This window comes from Uranotaenia lowii, chromosome 3, assembly GCF_029784155.1.
Source record: "Uranotaenia lowii strain MFRU-FL chromosome 3, ASM2978415v1, whole genome shotgun sequence".
Lineage (NCBI taxonomy): Eukaryota > Metazoa > Arthropoda > Insecta > Diptera > Culicidae > Uranotaenia > Uranotaenia lowii.
This window is the reverse complement of record NC_073693.1, coordinates 177771123-177794068: the sequence shown is the minus strand read 5'-3', so window position 1 is coordinate 177794068 and position 22946 is coordinate 177771123. Positions and strand designations below refer to the sequence as shown.

General features: G+C 35.9%; 1 protein-coding gene and 1 long non-coding RNA gene across 4 annotated transcripts in view; one reads left to right on the top strand and one right to left on the bottom strand.

Annotated features, from left to right (window-relative positions):
* Window positions 1-22946, bottom strand: part of LOC129754628 (putative fatty acyl-CoA reductase CG5065) — a 76508-nt gene that overhangs the window by 10328 nt on the left and 43234 nt on the right. Inside the window, exons 3-4 of the mRNA XM_055750792.1 lie at window positions 20925-21015; window positions 57-311 (exon numbers count right to left, since the gene is read on the bottom strand). Of these exons, the coding sequence (XP_055606767.1) occupies window positions 57-311; window positions 20925-21015 (346 nt within the window). The remainder of the gene's footprint in view (window positions 1-56; window positions 312-20924; window positions 21016-22946) is intronic.
* Window positions 3145-5869, top strand: LOC129754629 (uncharacterized). 3 transcript variants are annotated; one of them, XR_008739049.1, is made up of 3 exons: window positions 3145-3467; window positions 3572-4402; window positions 4785-5869. It is a non-coding gene; the product is annotated as an uncharacterized LOC129754629 (long non-coding RNA). The 3 variants fall into 3 exon arrangements; XR_008739050.1 differs by having other exon boundaries at window positions 3145-4042; window positions 4110-4402; XR_008739051.1 differs by having other exon boundaries at window positions 3145-4052; window positions 4110-4402.

Below are 22946 nucleotides of genomic sequence, written 5' to 3'. Positions count from 1 at the left end.
AAACAAAATGTTATTAGTGATCAAAAGATCTTAGGAAAACCTAAAGTGCTTTTTACCTCTAACTTTTTGCACTGTTTCGCCAGTTCGACCATACACTTGGTACCCCGGGTGTTCAGCAGGACTGCTTTCTTGAGGGCTTCATCGAATCGGATTGTGGCGGCACAGTGGTAGATGATAGATACGTTTTCTATGACCAACTGTCGATCGGCGTTGGATATTGCCAGGTCCGGTTCCATCACATCGCCACCTATCACCACACATTTTGCTAGTAGTGCGTCGATACCCTTTTCCTTTTTGACCGTATCGAAGAGCTGTTGGGATGAGAAAACGTAAGTATCCAAAATAAATTATATGATCATGCTGTTTCAATTTCTATCAATTATTTAAATTCTATACAAATTCAAAATCTAAAAAATACTTTTGTCTTTCTATTTGGTCGGGATTCGACCAGACTGAAAGCCAAGTTCAAAAAATTTGATGAAACTATCTTCAGTCCGTTCGGTTTTTCGGTTCGATAATGTTCTTCAATGCGTTTAGAACTTAAAACTTTCTTTTGCCGGTTTTTAGCATTTGAATTAAATTTCGCTCAGCCAAACCGTACTGAGTTCCTTGAATCTTGTTTTTCAAACTATCTATTAGAAAAGAAGGATTTTTGATTTTCAATGATAAAAGAAGTTTACTTTTATTGCGTACTATCGTTTAGAACACAACCGGTGAGTTAAAAAATTATATATTTCTCATTGAGAATGTGGGAAACTTTTATGGCTCGGTTCACTCTGGCTCAACGAAAACAATCATTTTTCAAGCACCGGCCTTACTCGTTATGTGCTGCTCGTAAAGCGCCTATAAGTAGGCTTCTATGTTTAGAACAAACTACCCAGTTAAAAGATAGTGCATGGTAATTTCTCTAACATTTTGGTTCGACCAAAGGGAACTGTGTGCAAACATATAGTTATTAAAATCTGATTTTAAACTTAATGTTATATCCGAAATCAACATTTTGAATTTGTTTCTAAATGACTAAGAAATGCATGAAACGTCGAGATCTGCTGTTATCTCGAAAAAAATCTTTTTGGGCAAAAGTTGACTTTATGAGACTTTTTTCGGAAAGCCGACTTAAAGGGCGATACGGTCAAAATTTGGTCAATATCAACTTGACGTATTTCTATTTTGCATTTAAAAAACCTGAACACCCCTCATTTTGAAGGTGTGTGTGTAGAATGTTGCTCCTATTTTGATTTTGGAATTCACTCTTCAGTTGTCAAAATGCCGTCCAAGGAAGAAGAGCAGCGTATCAAAATTTTGCTCGCGCATCGCGAAAATCCGAGCTACTCGCACGCAAAGCTGACAAAATTGCTAAAAGTTGCCAAATCAACCGTTACAAATGTAATTAAAGTGTTTGGGGAACGTTTGTCGACAGCCAGGAAGTCTGGATCGGGGGGAAATCGAAAACCGGAAGCCGCTGAGACGACAAAGAGGGTTTCCGGTAGTTTCAAGCGAAACCCTAACCTCTCTCTCCGAGATGCCGCAAATAAGCTGGGTGTATTGTCCACAACCGTGCATCGAGCCAAAAAACGAGCCGGACTTTCGACTTACAAGAAGGTAGTGACTCCAAATCGCGATGATAAACAAAATACGACGGCCAAAGCGCGATCCCGGAGGCTGTACACGATGATGCTGACGAAATTTGACTGCGTGGTAATGGACGACGAAACCTACGTCAAAGCCGACTACAAGCAGCTTCCAGGACAGGAATTTTATACGGCAAAAGGAAGGGGAAAGGTAGCAGATATTTTCAAGCACATGAAACTGTCAAAGTTCGCGAAGAAATATCTGGTTTGGCAAGCCATCTGTATATGTGACTTGAAAAGCAGCATTTTCATAGCTTCCGAGACTGTCAACCAAGATATTTACGTGAAAGAGTTTTTGAATAAACGTCTGCTGCCTTTCCTAAAGAAACACGGTTGTTCCGTACTGTTTTGGCCGGATTTAACATCTTGCCATTACAGTAAAAAGGCCATGGAGTGGTACGCCGCCAACAACGTGCAGGTGGTTCCCAAGGACAAGAACCCTCCCAACACGCCAGAGCTCCGCCCAATTGAGAAATAGTGGGCTATTGTCAAGCAGAACCTAAAGAAGACCAAAAAACTGCTAAGGACGAGCACCAGTTCAAGGCAAACTGGCTTTCTGCGGCGAAGAAGGTGGACAAGGTGGCTGTACAAAATCTGATGGCAGGGGTTAAGCGTATGGCCCGGCAATTCGGATTTGGAAAAGTGTAAGCCTAACTAAATATTTTCCCTGAATTTTATACAAATTAAACTTGAAAAAGAAATTTAATTTGATTTTTTAAATATACTATTTCACAGATTTACACGCGTTTTCCCTTGATCAAATTTTGACCGTATCACCCTTTAGATTAAGGAGTGCCTCAAAGCGCTCAAAGTATCGGTATTTTGGGGGGTCCAAAGAAAATCGAGAAAATCAAAATTTTAATTTTGTTTCCAAACGACTAAGAAATGCATGAATCGTCGAGATCTGTTGTTAGCTAAAAATAAAACTTTTGGACGAAAATCGACTTTCTGGGACTTTTTCGGCCCTTTTTCGGAAAACCGACTTAGTCCCAGAAAGTCGTTGTTTGTGAAAAAAAAAATTTGTTTGGGATAACACCAGAACAAAATGTACATATATGGTTGGTTTGCGAAATTCGACATGACTCATTTGGCTGCCTCCTAATGTGTTGTTACATTTAATATTTTTCATTATTTTCGGATACGATATTTGAGCGAAATCGCAAACAATTTATAATTTACCCATTTCCCCATAAACAATTTAAAGCGTGCAACCAAGATTTGAATGCGTTTCTCATAAAGCCCTATAAAATAAAAGTGCGGCAGACTGTCATCGCGGAGTTCCAATCGAACTGTCAAAAGTCGTTCCAATCGAGCATAACCATTTTTACCATTTCAAATTCGTGGCAGGTATTGCAATCTGTGTGACTGTGACTTTCAATTTTTTTATTGAAATTAATCAAGAATGCAGAGAAAATTCATTGGAGCAAAACGGAAAGAAGCACTTAATTTTATGTTTTAACAATTGACACCCCGCATAATCAAATATCATACACTGAATCGTCAATATCATTAATTTATGATTACCATAATAGTGACTATACAAGTTATCGTCTTTAAATCATCTAATTTTTTAAGAAATTTTCATTCTTGATGCGCCTCCGCTTGTAATGATAACTAATTATTGCTGGAAGATACAGTTTGTGATCCATGAAATCTGATTCGTGTCTTAACTATATTTGCATCATTCGCAAACAAAATAGAAAATGGCGTTTTTGAGCTAGCTCTCCGACATCTGATTGGAAGAAAAATCGTTTCCTCGTGAAATATTCAACACTCAAGTTAAATCGAACTACCTGAAGGAAGCAGTATTGGAAACCGCAAATATTCGTACTGGTGGTAAGTACTACGATTTCGCACTAAAGGCACAAAGTTCGTAATACTTTTTTGTAACATGCCTAATTTTTCATTTTATTGTTTCTTTTCTTTTTATCAAATTTCAGATACTTTGCCGTTCACAATCTTCCGGCTGGAGGTGAACTGGAAAGGCCGGGAATTTGTTTGGTGTGAATGTGTACAATATTAAGCGTACCAGTGCCGTTATCCCCCAGCGGAGGTGGAAAATATCTCCGAGGGAAGATTAACATCCAACATCAGTATAAAAAGGTACAAAACTTTAAGATGAAAGAACCTTCCGAAGAAAAGGAACTGTCTAGAAGTGTCTGGATGTCTTCCCTGTACTTCAATTTATGGATGGCATTATTAGACCTAGTATTGAAGACTACCGCAGGTGATTCAAAATTAATAGGAAGAAAAAATCCCAATGAACCCCTTCACCGTGCACATGTCCAAAGGAGCCACAGTAGAAAACCGATGGCAACGTCACAGGGTCCAGTTACGGTGGCAACGCACAGGATCCAGTTCCGGTGGTTTGTTCCAGTGTCACGCGAAAGATTGTTCCGGATTTTCCCTATGTATTGATGTGTAATGTAAATAGAAATATGTATTCTTTACATATTTATTGTTTTTTTTTCATGCTAGGCTAACATTCAATCAGCATCATCCGGTTCTCGGCACTGGCTTGTTTCGAAGGCCAAAAATAATTACCTGCAGCTGGAGAGGAACATAGTCGATGGAATGGCACAGGAATCCAAAGACAGGTTTGATTTTGTTCGGTGGGAACAGTAACTGGATTCTGAAGCTGTACAAATCGAATACCACCAAGCTACCCTGTCCCTGCAAGCTTTGCCTTTGGCTCACCATTCATCCCATGTACGTTGGATATACAGAATACATACACAGATGGATTTCGAAGGAGCATCTTTTACAGCAAGGTAAACGTTACATTTTATACATGATCAAAATCAAAATTGGACTTGAGAATGAGATTCGATTTTTGCAAATAATAAATTAACAAAAAAAAAGTCTGTAAGAAGAACAAAATAGTAACACATAAGAATGTTAAACTAAAATTAAAAGCTCAACATCCATTTAAGAATTCCAAATAGAATTCAAAATCTATTTTAAAATTTTAATGAGGAGTGAATTATCGTGATTGTCATGGTATCACTAACCTCATTTGCTACAAGATATTTAATGCAAAGCTTTAAATACAAAATTCCGTTAATTTTTTTTTCTCATGCGTGACGGAAATCCAGCTTGAAATTACGACTATAATTTCCAATTTTCATTATTGTTTATTTTATTTTGTTTCAGCTCTTCAGTAGAAATCTAGGACTTTCTTCGTATTAATGTAGGCCACACGATTAAATTTTATGTATGAATTCGAGAAACAGGGTCGATTTATATCAGGTGTGATTTTTTTTATTTTCATATTAGTATTGAAAACATAAGAAATTTTCTATTACCTTTCCAAGAATCCTCATTATCAATTTAAATCGAACAGCATAGAGCTAATATTTGTTAAATGGCCTAATAACAATGATGATGAGAGCGACAGCGATTTTCATATGTTTTCATGACACATACAGGCAAGGTGACGAATGATTTTATGATGGCTGGATTTGGATTTCAATACTCAAAAAGTTCCCGTTTTGATATACTGGCGTGTCTTCGAACAACAAGAGTGCGAATCAATTTGAACAGCCATTGATGCTTAAAAGTGTCCAGTAACCCAAGTACATTAACATTATTCTAATAGAAAGACGATTGCAACTCTATTGGTTCGTTAGCCTACCCATAGAAAATGGACTCTTATTGAGATTCTTTTGTGGCAAGAAAAACAATGAATTTTTGTAATTAACAACGTAATGTCTTTTTAATATTTATATTATATTATTTTATATTTATATTTAATATATAGGTAATGTTGCTGAAAAAATATTAGTGATCTTTTATAGAAAAAACAAAATTTAATTCAGTGTCGAGATCAATGTATAAATAAGAATGTATCAGTTGAAAATGTTACTATTGAAATAAAATTGATAAAAACTAACAAATTTTTAGTTTAAGATGTGTTTAATTTGTGATTAATTATCAATCATAACCCGAATCGTCCAACCTAGGTGGTTTTGTATCTTTTTATTATTATTCAGCGATACGTTCGATCATCAACATTTTCTAAATGGATCATTAGGAAAAGATTACACGTATCATATATCCCGGGTTGCGTCCGTTTTGAAAAAAGAAAAAAGCAAAAAAAATGAATGGTTACTCTACTTAACGACCCGTTCGCTGTATCGTAAAGTGCGTCCAAACGATTCCATTCGATGGAAAAAAGACTAGCTTAATCGTACATTAATAATCCCAAACTATAAAGCTTATCTTTCGTGTGTCTTGGGAAGAAGATAATGGAAATCGTTATTGTATAATACTGATTTATGCGGGACAACGGAGAACAAATTAAATAATATTCACAAAACGAAAATCAACTTCACAATCTGCGACACAGTTGCACATGAACAAGAAGTCATGCGAATGTTTTCGTTATTGGCAGTGTTGAAGGATTACAGAAGCTTTTTCAGTGCTGCCGAATCGGTCAGAAATTCAGTCTGCCGCACTTTTACTGTAGGGCTTTAGTTTCTCACACCCCTGCCTGTCGTGAAATAAACAAACAAATACATAGAGAAAACGCACCGCAAATATTCGTAACACGGAAAAAGTTGGTGCTTGAATGTTGGTTACACTTCTGCTGTCAAGCACAACAGCACAACACTTCCGGGGAAAAAGTCGTGCAAAGTGGTGGAGGAAGCCGCAGCAATTTTCGCGTACATAAAAACGCTGAAGGTAAGCGAGATCCCGTGCAAAATATCCGTTTTCATCAACCCAACCATTGTTCCCGCAAAACAGATTTCGCTCCACCACTGAGCGACGAGAATCCGGTGCTGCTCCGGTGCACTCAAAAGTGCGGAGAAAAAGGGCCGAAACAAACGGGTCGGAGGTAGCTCTTTTTTTTTTTTTTTTTTTTTTTACGGGATTTTCATCCTCTGGGATGATTCATCCCTAGCCCTATTCGGAGGTAGCTCGCGATAAAGCCGGCAATTATACGTCACCGCCGGGAAACAAACCCAGCAAGCGGTTACTCCGAGGTCTGTTTGCAAAAGTGCCAGCAAAGCCAGAAGAAAGGGGTCAAACGTGAGTAGCAAATTAGGAGTCAAATAAGATAACTTCCTGATGGGAAAATTTCATCCTCTTCAGGACCCCCTTTTTTATACGGGTGGCTTACCTCTACGGAAGGCTCATTTCATTGTGCCGGGACGCTAAAGCTTTTCATCGCGGTGTCGTTGGCCGAAGGTGCAATTGTGAAAGACTTGGTCGAAGCCATCGGTTCCTCGGAACGCTTCCGAATTTGACACACGTGCCAGCTCCTCGCTTCTTTCTTGGCACATCAGCGGTAGGAGAGCGCTATCAAGAATCGAGAAATTTCTCTGCCTTCTCGACGGTCAGCGGAAAAGTTTTCTTTCGGAAGTGCGCCTTGTAGTATCGTACTACTGATGACAACCCTGTGAATGCACGCCTATGAATACAACCCGGAGAATAATCACCTCCATACAAATACATGTGTATGAATGTGACGAACAACGAGTAACGCACAGAGCTATCGGAGAGGCAGTCGTATTCGGTACGAGCCACCAGCCGGACGTGGTCTAACCAGCGTTGCCACATTTAAATCTGTATTTTCGAGCCAAAAAATCTTTTTAATCTGTATAAAATCTCAGAAATCTGTATTGAAATCTGTATCAAAAGTTTTCATTCCGGATACCTACTTACGCTAAACTACGGTGACCTTTTTTATTATGCGTAGCGCACTCATTTGGACTACGCTTCTCATTAATGCAGGCTACTATTTGTGCGACTTGCCAAACCAGTGTTAAACCTGATTTTTTGTTATACGCGAACCGCTTTTTATTTACTTTGTCCGATTTATTGTAACGGACGCTATGTGGAAAAAATAAGGTCACACAAAGTTTTAGGTCGATATATTCCGTGAAATATCACGATCTGTGTCCTTCTAAATCAGTTGGGATTTGTATAACGTGTCATTATTACATTTCCTATAAAGCTATGACCAATTTTGGTTTATGATTCTTAAACACAGGTTTTAAAACTTTCTTTAACCCTTTGCTAGTTGTATTGCATTGAAAACGGTTCCGAACTTAAACCTGGAAGTTATTCCTTATTTGCAAGCGTGATAATTGATAGCTGATTCAATCATCAAAGTTGATTTTTATTGATTGACTCGAAGTATAATAAATATATCTTGGAAAATCTTTGATTCTCTGAAAATCTGTATGAAATCTGTATAAATTTCCAATTATCTGTAATCTGTATATACAGATTCTGTGTTTGAAAATTAAAAAAAAATCTGTATACTTACAGAAAAATCTGTATATGTGGTAACGCTGGGTCTAACCCGGCTACTACACGCCTGTGTGACCATCTCGGCTCGGCATTCCTTTGGGTGTAGATGACCAGTCGATAGCAGGGAATCATTGCGGTCCAGCCACGACTAAAGAATAATTTGGATTTCTATCACGATTGTCGGAGTGATCCGACACGACATTGTCGGAGTTGTTCAAGCGAACGGAGACGGCAAAGGTTGACGAGCGAACCCGATCAGGAGGGAAAAACAAAATTATATCAAAATGAGATATTTTGATACTTATTTTTTTTCTATCTAAATGAGTTATAATTCAGTACTCGTAGGATGTTAAAATATCTCAAATTATACCAAAAAATCTATACGACCATAGCTAAATTATATCAGTTTTAGATATGTTCCTATCAAGATAATATCTCATTCAGATAGCATAGTTTGATATTGAACAGAACAAATTATATCAAAATTATAACTTATCAAGATATGAGTACTTCGAGAAAATTTTCTAGTGAAAGGTCAATAAACCACATTATTTGGTAAAACCATGCCCCATTTCAGGTTTCCCAAAAATTTGATTCAATTTTATGAATCTGTTGAGCGAAACTCGTTAATGTAAGGTTTGAGCCGTTGACTTCGATGTCCGTGTTTCAGAAAAAGTTGAACGTATATCAAAATAAGATATAATCATTTTATTTTAGGACAATCCGAAAAAAATCTTGATCATTGAAAATGAGCTCAACCCCATTCAAGTTTGTCAATCAGAATAAGATACAATTCAGAATGGAGAAACTTAAAACCGAAAATTTGGAGTACTAAATTATAACTGAATGAGATGTAAATATCTTGGTGAGATACGTTTGAGTTATTATTTTGATATGCTCTCCTGATCGGGAAGACAGTGGAGGATTGCGAATGCGGCTTTGTGCCTCCGGAGTGCATCCACAGGGGGTTGTGCCAAGTTTAAAACCAACAGCAGCTGGAAAGGAGAGTGAGTGCGCGATTGTTGTCGTTCTCAAGAAAACAGTGCGGCATTTAAACCGACAGGTTGCAGAAAGCGCGGAGTTGTTGGGTGGATCCCACTGTGCGCGTCGAGCACCTTCAGGGGAGTATGGAAACGATCATCGCTACTCATCAAACATCGAGGCCAGCAAAGTCAACGAAGCAACACAGCGCGTAAGTCGCTTTAAATTATTGTTTTTATGGGGGGAAAGAATAAAATGGGTCATCCAAAATTATGCAACCACTGTTGATGTTACTTTATTACATGTTTGCGAATTTTCATCAGCTTTATTTGGTGGCGTCGACCCCAATACAGCCAACCACAATAGTGTATACCGTAATCCGGGGTAATAATGATCACCTTTTTCAATATTTTTCGATCATTTTTTCTGTTAAGGGGAACATGGCATGTTTCATATTTTTAAAACCAGTACTGGACTCCTATGAACGTAAAACATAGTTGCAGAAAATTATTAGACTATTTTAAATTGGATTTGAAAATCGATTTCGTCTTTGTTCAGAATTTGGTGCTTTGGGGTAATATTGATCAGTCTCCATTTTGACGGTTTTAACGAAATTTCTTGATCATAAAGGATACAAAACACCTTCATAATTGTTTACAAACTCTAATTTATCAATTTTACTTTGCTTTTTAACGTTTTCTTCTAAAAATATTCATAATCGAAAAAAGAACAATGATGCTGCATACATTAAGGGGCAAAAATTATAACAATTGCTAAATAGTTTCAGCTTCAAAATACAAATGAAATTTTACCTTTAAACATTCCCCTTGGCCCTCCTACTATTTTCATTTTCATTTTTTCTTCAAAGTTAACCATTTGATAGGGTTCCTATCCATTTGTGCAATAAGGGCTTACTCTATGAAAATGTCCTTATTTTTTTAAATATCACAAATTTATCGTTAAATGACTATAAAAGTAGCACTCTAACTGTACATATAGAAAGAAAAAAAGTTGTTCTATCACATTCAACAACCCGTTTGCTTCTTAATGCTTTTTGGTGTCATCAGAAGAACTGTTTGTTTGCGAGCCCTGGAAATAATATATATTTGAAGATTTTGTAATTACATTTTTTTAAACAGAAAAAATTTCAAATACAAACCAAATTTGTCATATTTGAGACTCAATTTATAGGCTTTCAAACGTTGAAAACAGTTTTCAAAAATTCAAATTATAAACTGAATTATTGATGATTGTGTGGAAAAATTTATTGATGGTCAAATTTACCCCGGTGATCAATGTTACCTCGTTTTACGGTACCTATATCTGAAGACCTACAAGCTTGAACGATGTGATTATAGGATTCCTGGGATGCTAGCAGAAGTGTTTCGAAAACTTGAGAAATTAAATAAAGAAAGGAAAAACTTGAAGAATATAGCGAGCAAGCAATTCCATTGAAGACCGACTGATTTTAACATTATTACTATAATTGTAGCTTTGTAGCAATTGTAGCTTTGGACGTTTGAATAAGTTTCAATTATTTTTAAATCGTTTTAACCCTTCGTTTCGTAAAGTAACAAATTTGCAACAATTAATTAAAACTGTTCTAAATTTCGCATTAAGCAAAATAATCACCTTTTTTCGATGGCAATAATATTTGTAACTTCAAGATCATGTTCAATTAAAAAAAAAAAGAATTTAAGTGTATAAAGGTACAAATAGGATCATTTTTTATCTGAAAAATTTGAAATTTTGAAAATGCCTTATTTTTTATATTTTTGACATAGTCCTCTACGTTGCGAAATATTTTATACCTGAAAAACAGTATTTTCGTATTTTCAGTAAAGTATTTATATAATGAATACAATTCATCATTCAGTTTCAAAGCGTGTTTTCGAATATTGGATCGTGTAAACAGTGTGTATGTATTTTTCAATGAAAGTATTATAGTTTTTAATGTCATAATATCATGTTTCAAAAATGTTGCAGATGTATAAATTCTTGACAGAAAAAATGGCTAGCAACTGTAAAAAAAAAAAAACAACTTATTCTTATGGCTAGATTAAACATTTTGCATTCGTGCAATAAAACAACAAATTTGCAACAATTAAGAAACCTAGTTTAACTATCTGTAATAAGTAAGAAAAATCAACTTTTCTTGATGTTTCCAATCTTTTAACTTAAGGGTCACATTATGTACAATTTTTTGACTTTTGAGTAGTTAAGATATGGGAATTTAACACTTTGATGTTATTCTTCCCAAAGCCTCTCGCTGTTTTTTCCGCTGTTCTATTATTTTTCGTTTGCGTTCTAGACTTTTTGTCCGATTGGACAGCACGTGCTGTGTCAATCCATCGGGTTGATTGTATGGGCAAACTCAATGACGCCTCTTGCTATTACTTCTCCCAGCCAGTCAATTGATGCAGAACAAAGTTTAGACCCACTTCTGAAACTTTCCATAAAATAATGCTCTTGGCTCAATTTCAACACCTATAAATTTCCTTCTAATAAGCATCTGCTTCATCTTTCCATCATTTAACTTTAATCTTTTATTATTCCTTTAAGAAATGTTCACCTTAACGATCACCGAAATGCCATTGAACAAGCATATTATAATTCATCAACGGTGACTATTCGTTAATAAAAAATAGCGAAAACGGAAATATGTAAATGCCTTTTCACGTTTCTCGCAAGCAGATTAATCATCTGTGGGTCTAGAAAAATACAGCCGACATTCTGCAAACTGCAGGTGCAATTTTCAATAAAAGTTTTAATGATTTTCTATTGTTTATTTATCTGAGTTGAAGTTTTGATCAATTTTGTTACACTAATGTTTATGGAAACCATCAAAATTATCGGCTTGAGAAATATTATTATGAATTTTTTTTTTATTTACATAGTTTTCGACATTCTCGTAACATGTCCTACCCAACCTAGAGTCGCGCGAGCTCGTGGTTCATTCACATTCCACCTCCACATTCTGTTCTACTGGACGCTGTCGAAGATGGTTGTTAACACTCGTCGCTCGAATACTAGGAGTGTACGCAGGTCCTCCTCGAGCAATATCCATGTCTAGTGCCCGTTGAGTACCACCGGTCTAATGAGCGTCGTACAGGTTTCACTTCGTGCGAGGGCTAAGTCTTCTCGACATATTATTATATTATAAAAATTATATTCAAAATTCAAAGAACAAGATTTATTCATTGATTGTCTTCGAAAAAATGATTGATATTTTAAGTTTTAATAACTACTGTCATGAATGAATCACCACAGTCGAAGAAACTATAACATTCACTGATTTCATGTGCTCATTAAATTCGGTATATAAAATTTGGCTGTAACAGACAAACGAACAAGTTGTTAAAGATTCTTTATAAATCAACAAAATAAATTTTAAAAGAATTTGGCTGTAAGAGTGTTTAAAATTTTTTTTGAAAAGATCCTTTCTTGCCTTTTTGTTCTAGTGTAAAATCATTTTAATTATAATACCTTTCTTGTTCATTTCTATCATTTTAAGGGGGATTCATATTGCTTTTAAGAAGCATTAAAATTTTTATGGAATACACAAATATCTCCCTAGTTTTAGGCGTTTTAAATTTGCATTGATTTGCTACAAGCCTTTTCGAGTTTGAATCACGATTTCTTTGCTATTCAATAAGCTGTACAAACATTTTGCTTAGAATAAGTTGCATGAAAAGTGTTTAGTAGGTGAGTTTAAAATTAAAAACATGAACGATAGTAAATCTTGAATGATAAGTATGCGTAATAATAATATTTTATTAAAAACAAAAAAAAAAAACATTGATTGAAAAGTCATAAGATAGATTGTGTAGCGAATTGGCATTCCACAATGGTTGATTTTTTAAGAAACTTAAATACTGCGTAAATAAATTAAAGTTCAACCGTTTACAACAAAGATGTCTATAGTTTTTTTTCGCAAAGTAGGTGTATTCTGGTATTTTTATTTGGCCCAATTCAGATTTTGAACCATTAGTGAGTTAGAAAAATGTTTTCATTTGAGTAGTTTCAATAGAGTGAGATCTGTGATGATATGCATGCAGGTATATACCTACCACACAAAATTTAATCGATACCGCCATAATCTAAATTAGAATCCGTATGATGTAATTTGAAGGGGAGCAGAAAAAGAAAACGTTTAGCCTTTTAGACAAACTTTAGCATGGAACTAATTTCCAACGCCTCATCAATCAAAAACTATCCGGTTCTAGTGTTGTTTCTGTCCACTTGTCTGATACCGGACATCGGCAGAACTTTGACGCAACATCCAATGGGTTTGCCGATAATTGCGGGCCACACTAAACTGTTCACCAATCGGTAGGTTGGCATAATTGGCACAAAAGCTGAAGCCCAGTTTCTTAATCTAGTTTCCGTCACGGCGATGGATGTTCTACCTAGGTAAAACTACCTAATGCACGGCTGATGGTTTCTAATTCTTCAGCATGTTTCGAGTATCACTCATAAAACTGAAGGTAATTTCAATAATTATCCCTAATAGGAGATCGGAATCAACTGGTCGTCGTCGTTGTCGGTGCACTAACATGCCGTGATCAAAACATCGTACACAAATTCTATGGCCAAGTTCACCGTGCGTTCGGAAATGTCGTTTTTTTTTCCTCCACCCGTGAGATGGTTTCGATATCAAAAGCAACTCAGGTAGGTAGGTACCAATAATCTTGAATGTAAGCGCTTATAGGAACCCAAACAGAGGTACGTAAGTACTCTTATATCTACTTGAGTGCAGAATGTTTTGCAACAGTACTTGTGCATTTCGAAATGCATCAACATTGGGCTGCCTGTTTATGCACCGAGTCTACACACTAGCGAGATTTGTTCTCACACCTTTAGCCTGGTAGGTCGGCTGAGTCGATTTAAAAAAATGTTGAACTCCTTATAAATTTAATCAATGATAATACATATTTCTTTTCGATAGTTAAAAAGCTGTTTAAAAAAATACATCGAGCTGGACTGGAACCCTTTGTAACTTGGCATCTTTCATCTGTTCATAAACTCCACAAACATTTTTGGTCGTAAGAACAATGATCTGAGGAACAAGAATCGGATTGAGATAAACAATTCTTTTAATTAAATATGAAGTTGCATGTAACACATATGAAACAAATTGGCAATCTCATAACTATTATAAGGGTTAATAGTCGTGTAAGCAGGGAGTGATGTCGAATCGCAATAGAAAATAAGATATTGTTTTTTTATCACAGTTTTCGTGCAGATGAGCAGTTGAGAATGTTTGCTATCAAGAAAGTGTCAATTTTACCGCTGTGTCCGTCTTACCCAACTTCTCCCTAACAGTTTCATCGATGATTTTTGAATAAGTGGCAGTTTTTATCATCTTTGTTTTCAAGTCAATTTTCGAATTAAAGTGTTCAGTGATAATTTTTTCCGGATGTCACTAGAAATTTTGACTTTTAAGAAAAAAAATATAGAAGTTTTCTTTTTGTCTATTTTTACCAATTCTACAAAATGCGGGAATTGTGTGCTTTCAATACATATAAGTGGAAATGATAAAAATTGTAATCATTGAATTGCAAAAAATAATGATAAGAATAATAAATGGAGAGGAGGTTTTGTGCCTACGGGGGCAGAAATTCAAAAGGAATTACACTCCCGCTAGCTTTTCTTTAATCTAAAAAAAATAATTACAGAAGAAGAACCAAATTTAAATTCTTTGATATTCCTTAAAACATAAGTCAATTCGTTTGGCAGTCTTCCACGATGTTGTTAAATTAGTTATAATCGTCAATATCAAATACTCAAAGACTTTTTTGAATGTTGCTAGAAGAAGTTGTAATCTTGTCTATTTTTAATTGTTGATTTTTTTGTATTCACAAATAGTTTTATGAAGGCATTTAAGTCATGAGTTTTTTAGGTGCCGAGTATTCATTTCACTTTTTGTGTTATTAGGGTAGTAGTGTTGTGTAGGGTCGCTCTCGAGAACAGATTTCTCGTCTGTTTCTGAAGCTAAAATATCTGGGCAATATCTGGATACCATATTGAATGAAGCATGGCCGTACGAACGGGGGGGATTTGGGGCTAAACCGCCTCTCCCCATTAGGTTCCAGAAATGCCAAGCGAAATGTTCTTCCCTAAACTCAAAATTTCAAATTCTTAATCAAATGTTGATGAAAGACTAAAAGATTCAAGTGTAATAATCTCGACTCAGAACTTAAGGGGGGGTAGGGTCTAACGGGTATAAAAAAACACCATTTTCACGATTTTTTTCTAGAGCGATCGTTCAAACAAATGTATTCAAATTTTTTGCATTATACAAAGCATTGTTAAAAGAACATTTAGTAATTTTTTCGTAGAAAAATATTGAAAAATGAGCCGGTGACGGAGCGTTTTCGAGGATGCCTTTTAGAAAACAGAATCATCTGAAGTCAAAAAATCGGAGCAAAATGTTTTTCTGGACCCCAACGTTTTTGTTTAACTTAAAAATATTTTTATGAAATTTTTGTCGCTGTTTGAAGTAAAAACTACGATTTTTCACTTAAAAATCCGCCATTTTTCACCTCTAAGATCTCCCCAAAGTAAAAAAAATCAAAAAAGAAAAACGTTGGGGTCTGGTATTTGATATGTAGAATATATGTTCCAAATTTGAAAAGAATCGGATCAGTAGTTTTCAAATGACGATGTCCACGGACTTTAAAAATGTGCTTTCGAGAAAAACGCGTTTGAAGTTTCTGCTCTTGCATTCTTGCAGTATTAGATAGGAGGGGATAAAGGCCTATAACTTCTACAGTTTTGCTTCAATTGACTTGAAAATTTGACACAACATTCTTGAAATGTTTTACAATAAGAAAATAAAAAAATAAAAAAATCGATTTTTTGAAAGTGTTAGACCCTACCCCCCCCCCCCCCTTAAACCAAAACCTTGAAATCTTATTCCAGGTGCACAATTCTACTACTGTGTTTTAAAATTTTTCTCAAATTTAGTCTCGAGTATCGAATTTCAATAAGATAAGACTAAGCTTGCCATATTTTCCAGATTTAACCCAATTTTATTCACTTTATTTGAAAAATCAAACGAAAATTTTAATTGATTGATTAGAAATAGAATTATGTAGTTTGCGTCCAATTTTTTGAGCAAATGTCATCAAAATTAATTTGAACGATGGAATCTTAAAATAAGAGTGGAAATTGACTAATGTATTTGGATATAAAAAAAACAGATTTTCAAGTGCTTTTTCTTTGGGATTTTTATTAAATAATTTTGGTATTGACAGATATTTAGGAAAATAACCCAGAAATTGGCGGAAAATCATCTGGCAAGCAAAGATTAGAATAATTCTTTGTTTTGGGGTTCCAAATATAAACATTAAAATTCGATGTCTGTGATCAGATTTCGGATACTTCATTCAGTTTTTTTGTTATTGATATCCAGATGCCATCATTTAAAAAACCTTATTCGAATCTTGCTTTCGCATTTGAAACCTTAAATATATGCATTTTGCATATTCGAAACTCATCATTTCGAAATGTGAAAAAAAAATTAAACTACAGTGAGCGAAATAAGAATAGCACCACTATGTGTTTTGCTTGTTAGAATATGAATGATTGAAATTTACGAAAATTTTCTTCCGCAGTTTGTTCTGAGTTGCTTATCGGATGAATCAAGCATAAGTTTACTTTTTTTGGACGCAGCAATTGGCGTTGAGGACCAAAAACGTGAAAAAAGGGTGCGAAATAAGAATAGCACCACTTGAGTTTTCCAACAAAAACATGATTATTTTTAAAAAATTTCTGTGTAAAAGTGAATAATAATGCTTTGAATAGATAACTGCATTTTAAGAAGTTTTCCAGAATTCCAAAGGTTTTCAAAGGTTTTAAAAGAGGGGTTTAAGAGATGCTCCTCTAGCGTTAAGGAATTTGATATTTAAGCTGTAATTCTTTACCAACTACTTACTTTCTTCATTAAAATGATGTGAAAAGAAGAAACAAAAATTCCCGATTAATTTTGAATCAGAAAAAATAGGTTGGAAATCAAAAACTTTGATTTTATTCAGTAAACCACACTTTTTCCAGTTTCAAGTCGTAGATGGCAGCACTATTTTGCAGTTAATACCAAATTTAGTCTCAATATGGATTTTCCAGGTTTATTTAGGCCCATATCCATCATTTTGAGGTATTTTCCCATCACAGTTTTGTGCAAGTTCACGCTGCAGAAAACTTTTCCGGAATAGCAAAAGAATTACCAGCACAAAAATGTACAACCGCCAAAATTCCTGCTCATCTCAACTTCCGATTAAATTGCGAATCATACCAATAATACTGCTAGCCTTCTGGTCTATCAAGCTCTATCGCAAAGTAAAACTTTATTCTGATAATCGGTCCAAAAAATTCACTTTTTGGGACCTTGATGCAATTCTAATTTTTTTTGGATTTAGTGATCTTAGAATTACCAAAGTGTTTACACGGTATATGTATTTATTTCTTGACCAAAATTACCCAGCACTCCCTAGTTAATCCCGAATATTCGAAAATGGTCATGAATTTGGTTAAATGGCAAGATAGTGCTGCCATCTATGACTTAAAACTAGAGAAAAAGTGTTTGATTATTAAAAAACATTAGTATTTTTGAATTTCAACCTGCTTTTTGGATTCAAACTCAGCCTCAAATCTATGTTTCATCATTTTGCATCATAATAATGAATGTTAATAAAGAGATCAAGCAGTTTGATAAAGTTTTATAGCTCAAATATCAAATTCCTTAACGCATCTTTTAAAACCCCCTTTCAATATTTTTGAAAACCTTTGGAATTCTGGAAAACACCTTAAAGTGCAGTTATCTATTCAAATTATTCGTAGAAGCATTATTATTCACTTTTACACAGTAAATTTTGAAAAATAATCTTGTTTTTGTTGAAAAACTCAAGTGGTGCTATTCTTATTTCGCACCCTTTTTTCACATTTTTGGTTCTCAACGCCAATTGCTACGTCCAAAAAAAGGAAACTTATGCTTGATTTATCCGTTAAGTAATTCAGAACAAACTGTGGAAGAAAATTTTCGTACTTTTCAAGTATTCATATTTTAACAAGCAAAACACATAGTGGTGCTATTCTTATTTCGCTCACTGTATGTGACTAATAATTGTGAGCATTTTGACTAATAATTGTTACGGGCTACAATTTTGACCCATAATTGTGGTTTTGAAAAACGCTGATTTTTTCGGTAAATACTGTTAGGTATTTTTTTAACAGAACTGACAATAAAAACACATTTGAACTCAAAGAGGAAGCATTTAATTACTGAAATTCATGCAAAGCTTGATATTTGGTCAACTTACACCCAAATAAACAAGCATTTTGTGGTGAATGGATACGTTAAGTGACTAATGATTGTGGGGGGACTGTACAAACAAACAAACAAACATATATAGTCCAACTCCTCTTTATATATTAGATACTAAAGTAAAGTTTAAAAATTTTCAAAATCATAAAAAACTTATTGTTTCAGTTAAACATTATATTTTTAATCCACATATTTTTTAAAACTTTCCGGATTTTAAATAAAATAAGAAAAGGCAATTTCAAATAGCTTTATACTTGTTTTGACATGTTTTGTCTCAGATTTCACTGGAATCAAATCTCTTTTGAGATAAACGTCCTAGAAGCGACAAATCATCTGATGTCCTTTTAGCTTATGGTGACATTTTCAAAACCAATGAGACCTCTACTTAAAATAGATCTGATAGATCTGGTTGGAAATAATCGACTTACTAACATGAGGTACATTTAGATGGCAGAAATAGAAGATTTCTATTAGAAATAGCAGTAGAAATAGAAGTATTCCTATTGAAAACTCAACAGAATATTCGACCGAATATTCGGCCGAATATTCGTTTGGCCGAATAGTTGAAAAGGTCAATATTCGGTATTCGGCCGTTCGCCGAATACCACTACTCGGCCGATCGCCGAATACCACTATTCGGTACATCTCTAAATGAAAGTGTCCATTTTACCGCTGTGTCTGTCTTACCCAACTCCTCCCTAACAGTTTTTTCGATGATTTTTGAAGAAGTGTCATGTTTGTTTTCAAGTCAATTCAAATTCAAGTCAAAGCTTAATAACTTTTGTGTCTTAACTTGAATCGAAATGCAGTCTTCGGATGAAATGTTTGTCAAAGTCGAGGCTTTAAGCCTCGGCCGAAGGGGGCCAAAGTTATTCATGAAAATCTTGATTTTCGTATTCCTCCCGAACAAAATGTCTCAAAATCCCATACAAACTTTGGGCTCGTTGAGCGACCCTTTCCCGTGATCCGATCTGGCCCAAATTTGGCATGAGACCTTGTACTAGGCCTAGGATCAATTTAAGCCTGCAGCGCATAACTTTTTCAAATTTCGGGTCATTTGGGGCACTCTATTTTGTACCCTAAAGCATAGTGCATGCCAATTTGCTTTCAGGATGTCAAGAAGTTTATAGAGGGTGGAAAAGGGGTTGAATTGAATCTAAATAGGCGTTGCTTTGCAAGAACGTCATAATTTTTGGTCCATACAATAAGTGTTTTTCCAAGAGTAAAAATAATATACAATTAATCAAACATGGAATCCAGCTGATTATAACTGCGAATGTAAATATTGTGAACTAATTGTGAAGTGCGCTATATAACATGGGAAAATCCTTTCGATATTTTAGACACCGGAAAGACGTGAGGAGCAGCAAAACGGCTTCAGAAGTTTCGGTCCCAGTATCAAAACCTCAACAACCCTGCTCCTGCCAAATAAAGACGGTCGAATCTGAATCAGTAAAACATGTATCCTCTCGATGCCAACTTATTTGGTGAGATCCAACCTTTTTACAGTTTTAGATTTAACAATGTATTATTTTTAGAAAAAAAAACTATATGAATCGTTTGGCAGGGATTCCTTCCTTCCCTTGTTCCGGCCGTAGTAATCTCTGCAATGCATGTCTAAATATAACAGAGATTACGGTGATTAGAAAAATTAAGGACGCGAGATTTTATTTTCCAGGATGCTTACATGTTTTGGCTATGTTGATAAAAGAAGAAGAAGAAGAAGAAGGAAAAGAAAGAGAGTGAAAAAACGGTACATGTTTCAAAATGTGATTCCAGAAGGTTCACAAAACACAACTTGAAGCAATTTTCATGTTAAAATTACCGACGATATTTGAGAACTCGAATAAAACAAGTTTAAAATGTACATATTTGTTGTGGTACTGTACTTATTCTAATGTAGGGTACGTAATCGTTTCTTGGTTTCTATAAATACATGAATTGCCCCTTAATTTTTCTAGCTGGTATATGTGCTGATACCCTACTAAACCTAAACTGTCTATTTCAATCATGAATTCAAATTTAAACTTTAGATGAGAAACTTCCGCACTGTTTCAAAATAAATCGACTTAGCCTAGCAGCAGCAGCAGCAGCCGATTTCGTACAAGTATGATGGGGAAACATCATGCCATGCTTGTGAATTGGTTTGTCAGCTTTTGATCACTTGATAAACATGCTGCTGGGCTGGGTGTTAAACATCTAACAGCCCTATATTGAGGTGTTTTTGTTGATATTTTTGGTTTAAAGTTATCGCAAGGTAGGTACTGGCTGCGGAAAGTTTAATATTTTTGGGTGCATTGATTCAACTCGATGGCCGGCGCATCGGTCGGACTGGGTCGCGCAGACATCTTCTCGTAGTAGAAAGATCACGCTTGATCATCGGTAATCGAATCGTAATGGTATTGGTTGAGTGAGTCTCTCCGTCCGTAGACTTAGCGAACAGCGGTTGCTTCATTCATTGATTGAGTTTGCGTCTTTCACGTCTCTTTGCTTGCTTGTTGAGCAACTCAAGGTTGGCCGAATGGTTCATCATTAATTTCGCTCTAAGCATACAGCATACCAACAGCACTGTTGATTTCATTTTGCCATGCAGGGCGCGGGGAAGGCCGGCGCTCGCTGCAAGTTTTCGACCTTGGCCCGCTTTGCGAGAACTCTTCGCGAACCTCATAGCAGTCGACAGGTTAAGGTTAAGTGTATTTTCTGGAATTTAAAGCGCGTAGGTCACTTACCGGGTTAGCGAAAATATCCTCCAGGCGTTGTTTTGGCGTTTTTCCCTTTTTGGTTCGAACGAGTAGGTAAATCTGTTCAACTTCCGTGCATCTAAAATTGAAATGATAAAACGATAGTAAACTTTCTGTATTCAAATTACACTGGGTAACTTAAAAATGAAAAAAAAAGAATTTTAACTCCCAATTTTTTTCAAACTTTATGCACCATATTTTCTAAAATAACTTCAACTTTAATTCAGAATTCTGAATCTGAATTCTGAGTTCTGATTCTGAATTCTGAATTCTGAATTCTGATTGGTTCTGAATTCTGAATTCTAAATTCTGAATTCTGAATTCTGATTCTGAATTCTGATTCTGAATTCTGAATTCTGAATTCTGAATTCTGAATTCTGAATTCTGATTTCTGAATTCTGAATTCTGAATTCTGAATTTCGAATTCTGAATTCTGAATTCTGAATTCTGAATTCTGAATTCTGAATTCTGAATTCTGAATTCTGAATTCTGAATTCTGAATTCTGAATTCTGAATTCTGAATTCTGAATTCAGAATTCTGAATTCTGAATTCTGAATTCTGAATTCTGAATTCTGATTCTGATTTCTGAATTCTGATTCTGAATTCGGATTCTGAATTCTGAATCTGAATCCTGATTCTGAATTTTGATTATCAATTCTGATTCTGAATACTGATTCTGTTATTATCTTTTTAAGTTGATACCTTTCGGTGATTGTTGAGACAAATAATAACAATTTCTTTACGTTTCGGCCTACTGGACAATTTCAGCCATCTTCAGAAAAAAACCGAAACGTAAAGAAATTGTTATTATTTGGCTCAACAATCACCGAAAAATATCAACTTAAAAAGATAACAACAACTAGCGGTGATCAAAACTCGTAAACAATACTGATTCTGATGCCTGAGTTCTGAGTCCTGAATTCTTATTGTTAGGTCTTTAATATTTCTCGAGTTATTCTTCTTTTTTGGCTGGTAAACGGTGGATAATGTGCAACACGAGACCCCATAGTGGTCATATCACCTCTTATTCACAACTCCTATCTCTACCTCCCCGCGGTGCCGGCTGGGGTGCGAGTAACCTAAGCGGAGATCGGGTACCCAACCCCGGTGGATGCTTTGGTCGCATGCAGACTGAGAAAGTGGCCGCACGCGTCTGTTCCCCAGGTCAGGGGCGGCGTGCAACAACAACCGAGCGTCTGTTCTCCAGGTCAGGGGCGGCTCAAACAGCGTCTGTCTTGCAGCAAGCGGCTGAATTTATGAAATGCGGCTCCCGCCAGCTAAGTCCAAGATGGCAGCCCCATCGCGGGATAGGGACTTTAGGCTAACAACCTACTGCTCCTGAAATCTTTTATTGTTACAGAAACTGAGAGAAGAAATAACCGAATTGGAACTTTGGCAACGACTTTTAGCATGAAAACACAGACTAGAATTGGAACTTGGAATGTTTTGACCCTTGCCCAGCCAGGAAAGCTGGCTCAACTTGCTAGAGAAGCTAGCCGCCTCAAGCTAGAGATATTGGGACTGAGCGAAGTCCGTTGGCCTAACACTGGAGAACACAAGACACAGTCCGGGCAAGTACTGCTTTACTCTGGCATACGAGGAGAACATGCTACTCGGGAACGAGGAGTTGGTTTCCTGTTAAGCCCGCAGGCCCATGCGGCCCTCATAAGATGGGAACCGATAAACGAAAGAATAATCGTAGCCAGATTCAGAACACGGGTTAGAAACCTTACAATGGTCCAGTGTTATGCGCCAACTGACGTTGCCGATTTGCAGGAGAAAGAGCAGTTTTACAGTCAATTGAACAGCGTGGTTGAGAGAATTCCGAAGGGTGACATTCAAATCCACTTAGGCGACTTCAACGCAAAGATTGGCTCCGATAATCAGGACTTTGAGCGCATCATGGGGCGCCATGGCCTAGGACAGATGAGCGAAAACGGAGAGCTGTTTGTAGAATTTTGTGGCAACAACAACATGGTGATCGGTGGATCGCTCTTCCCCCATCGACC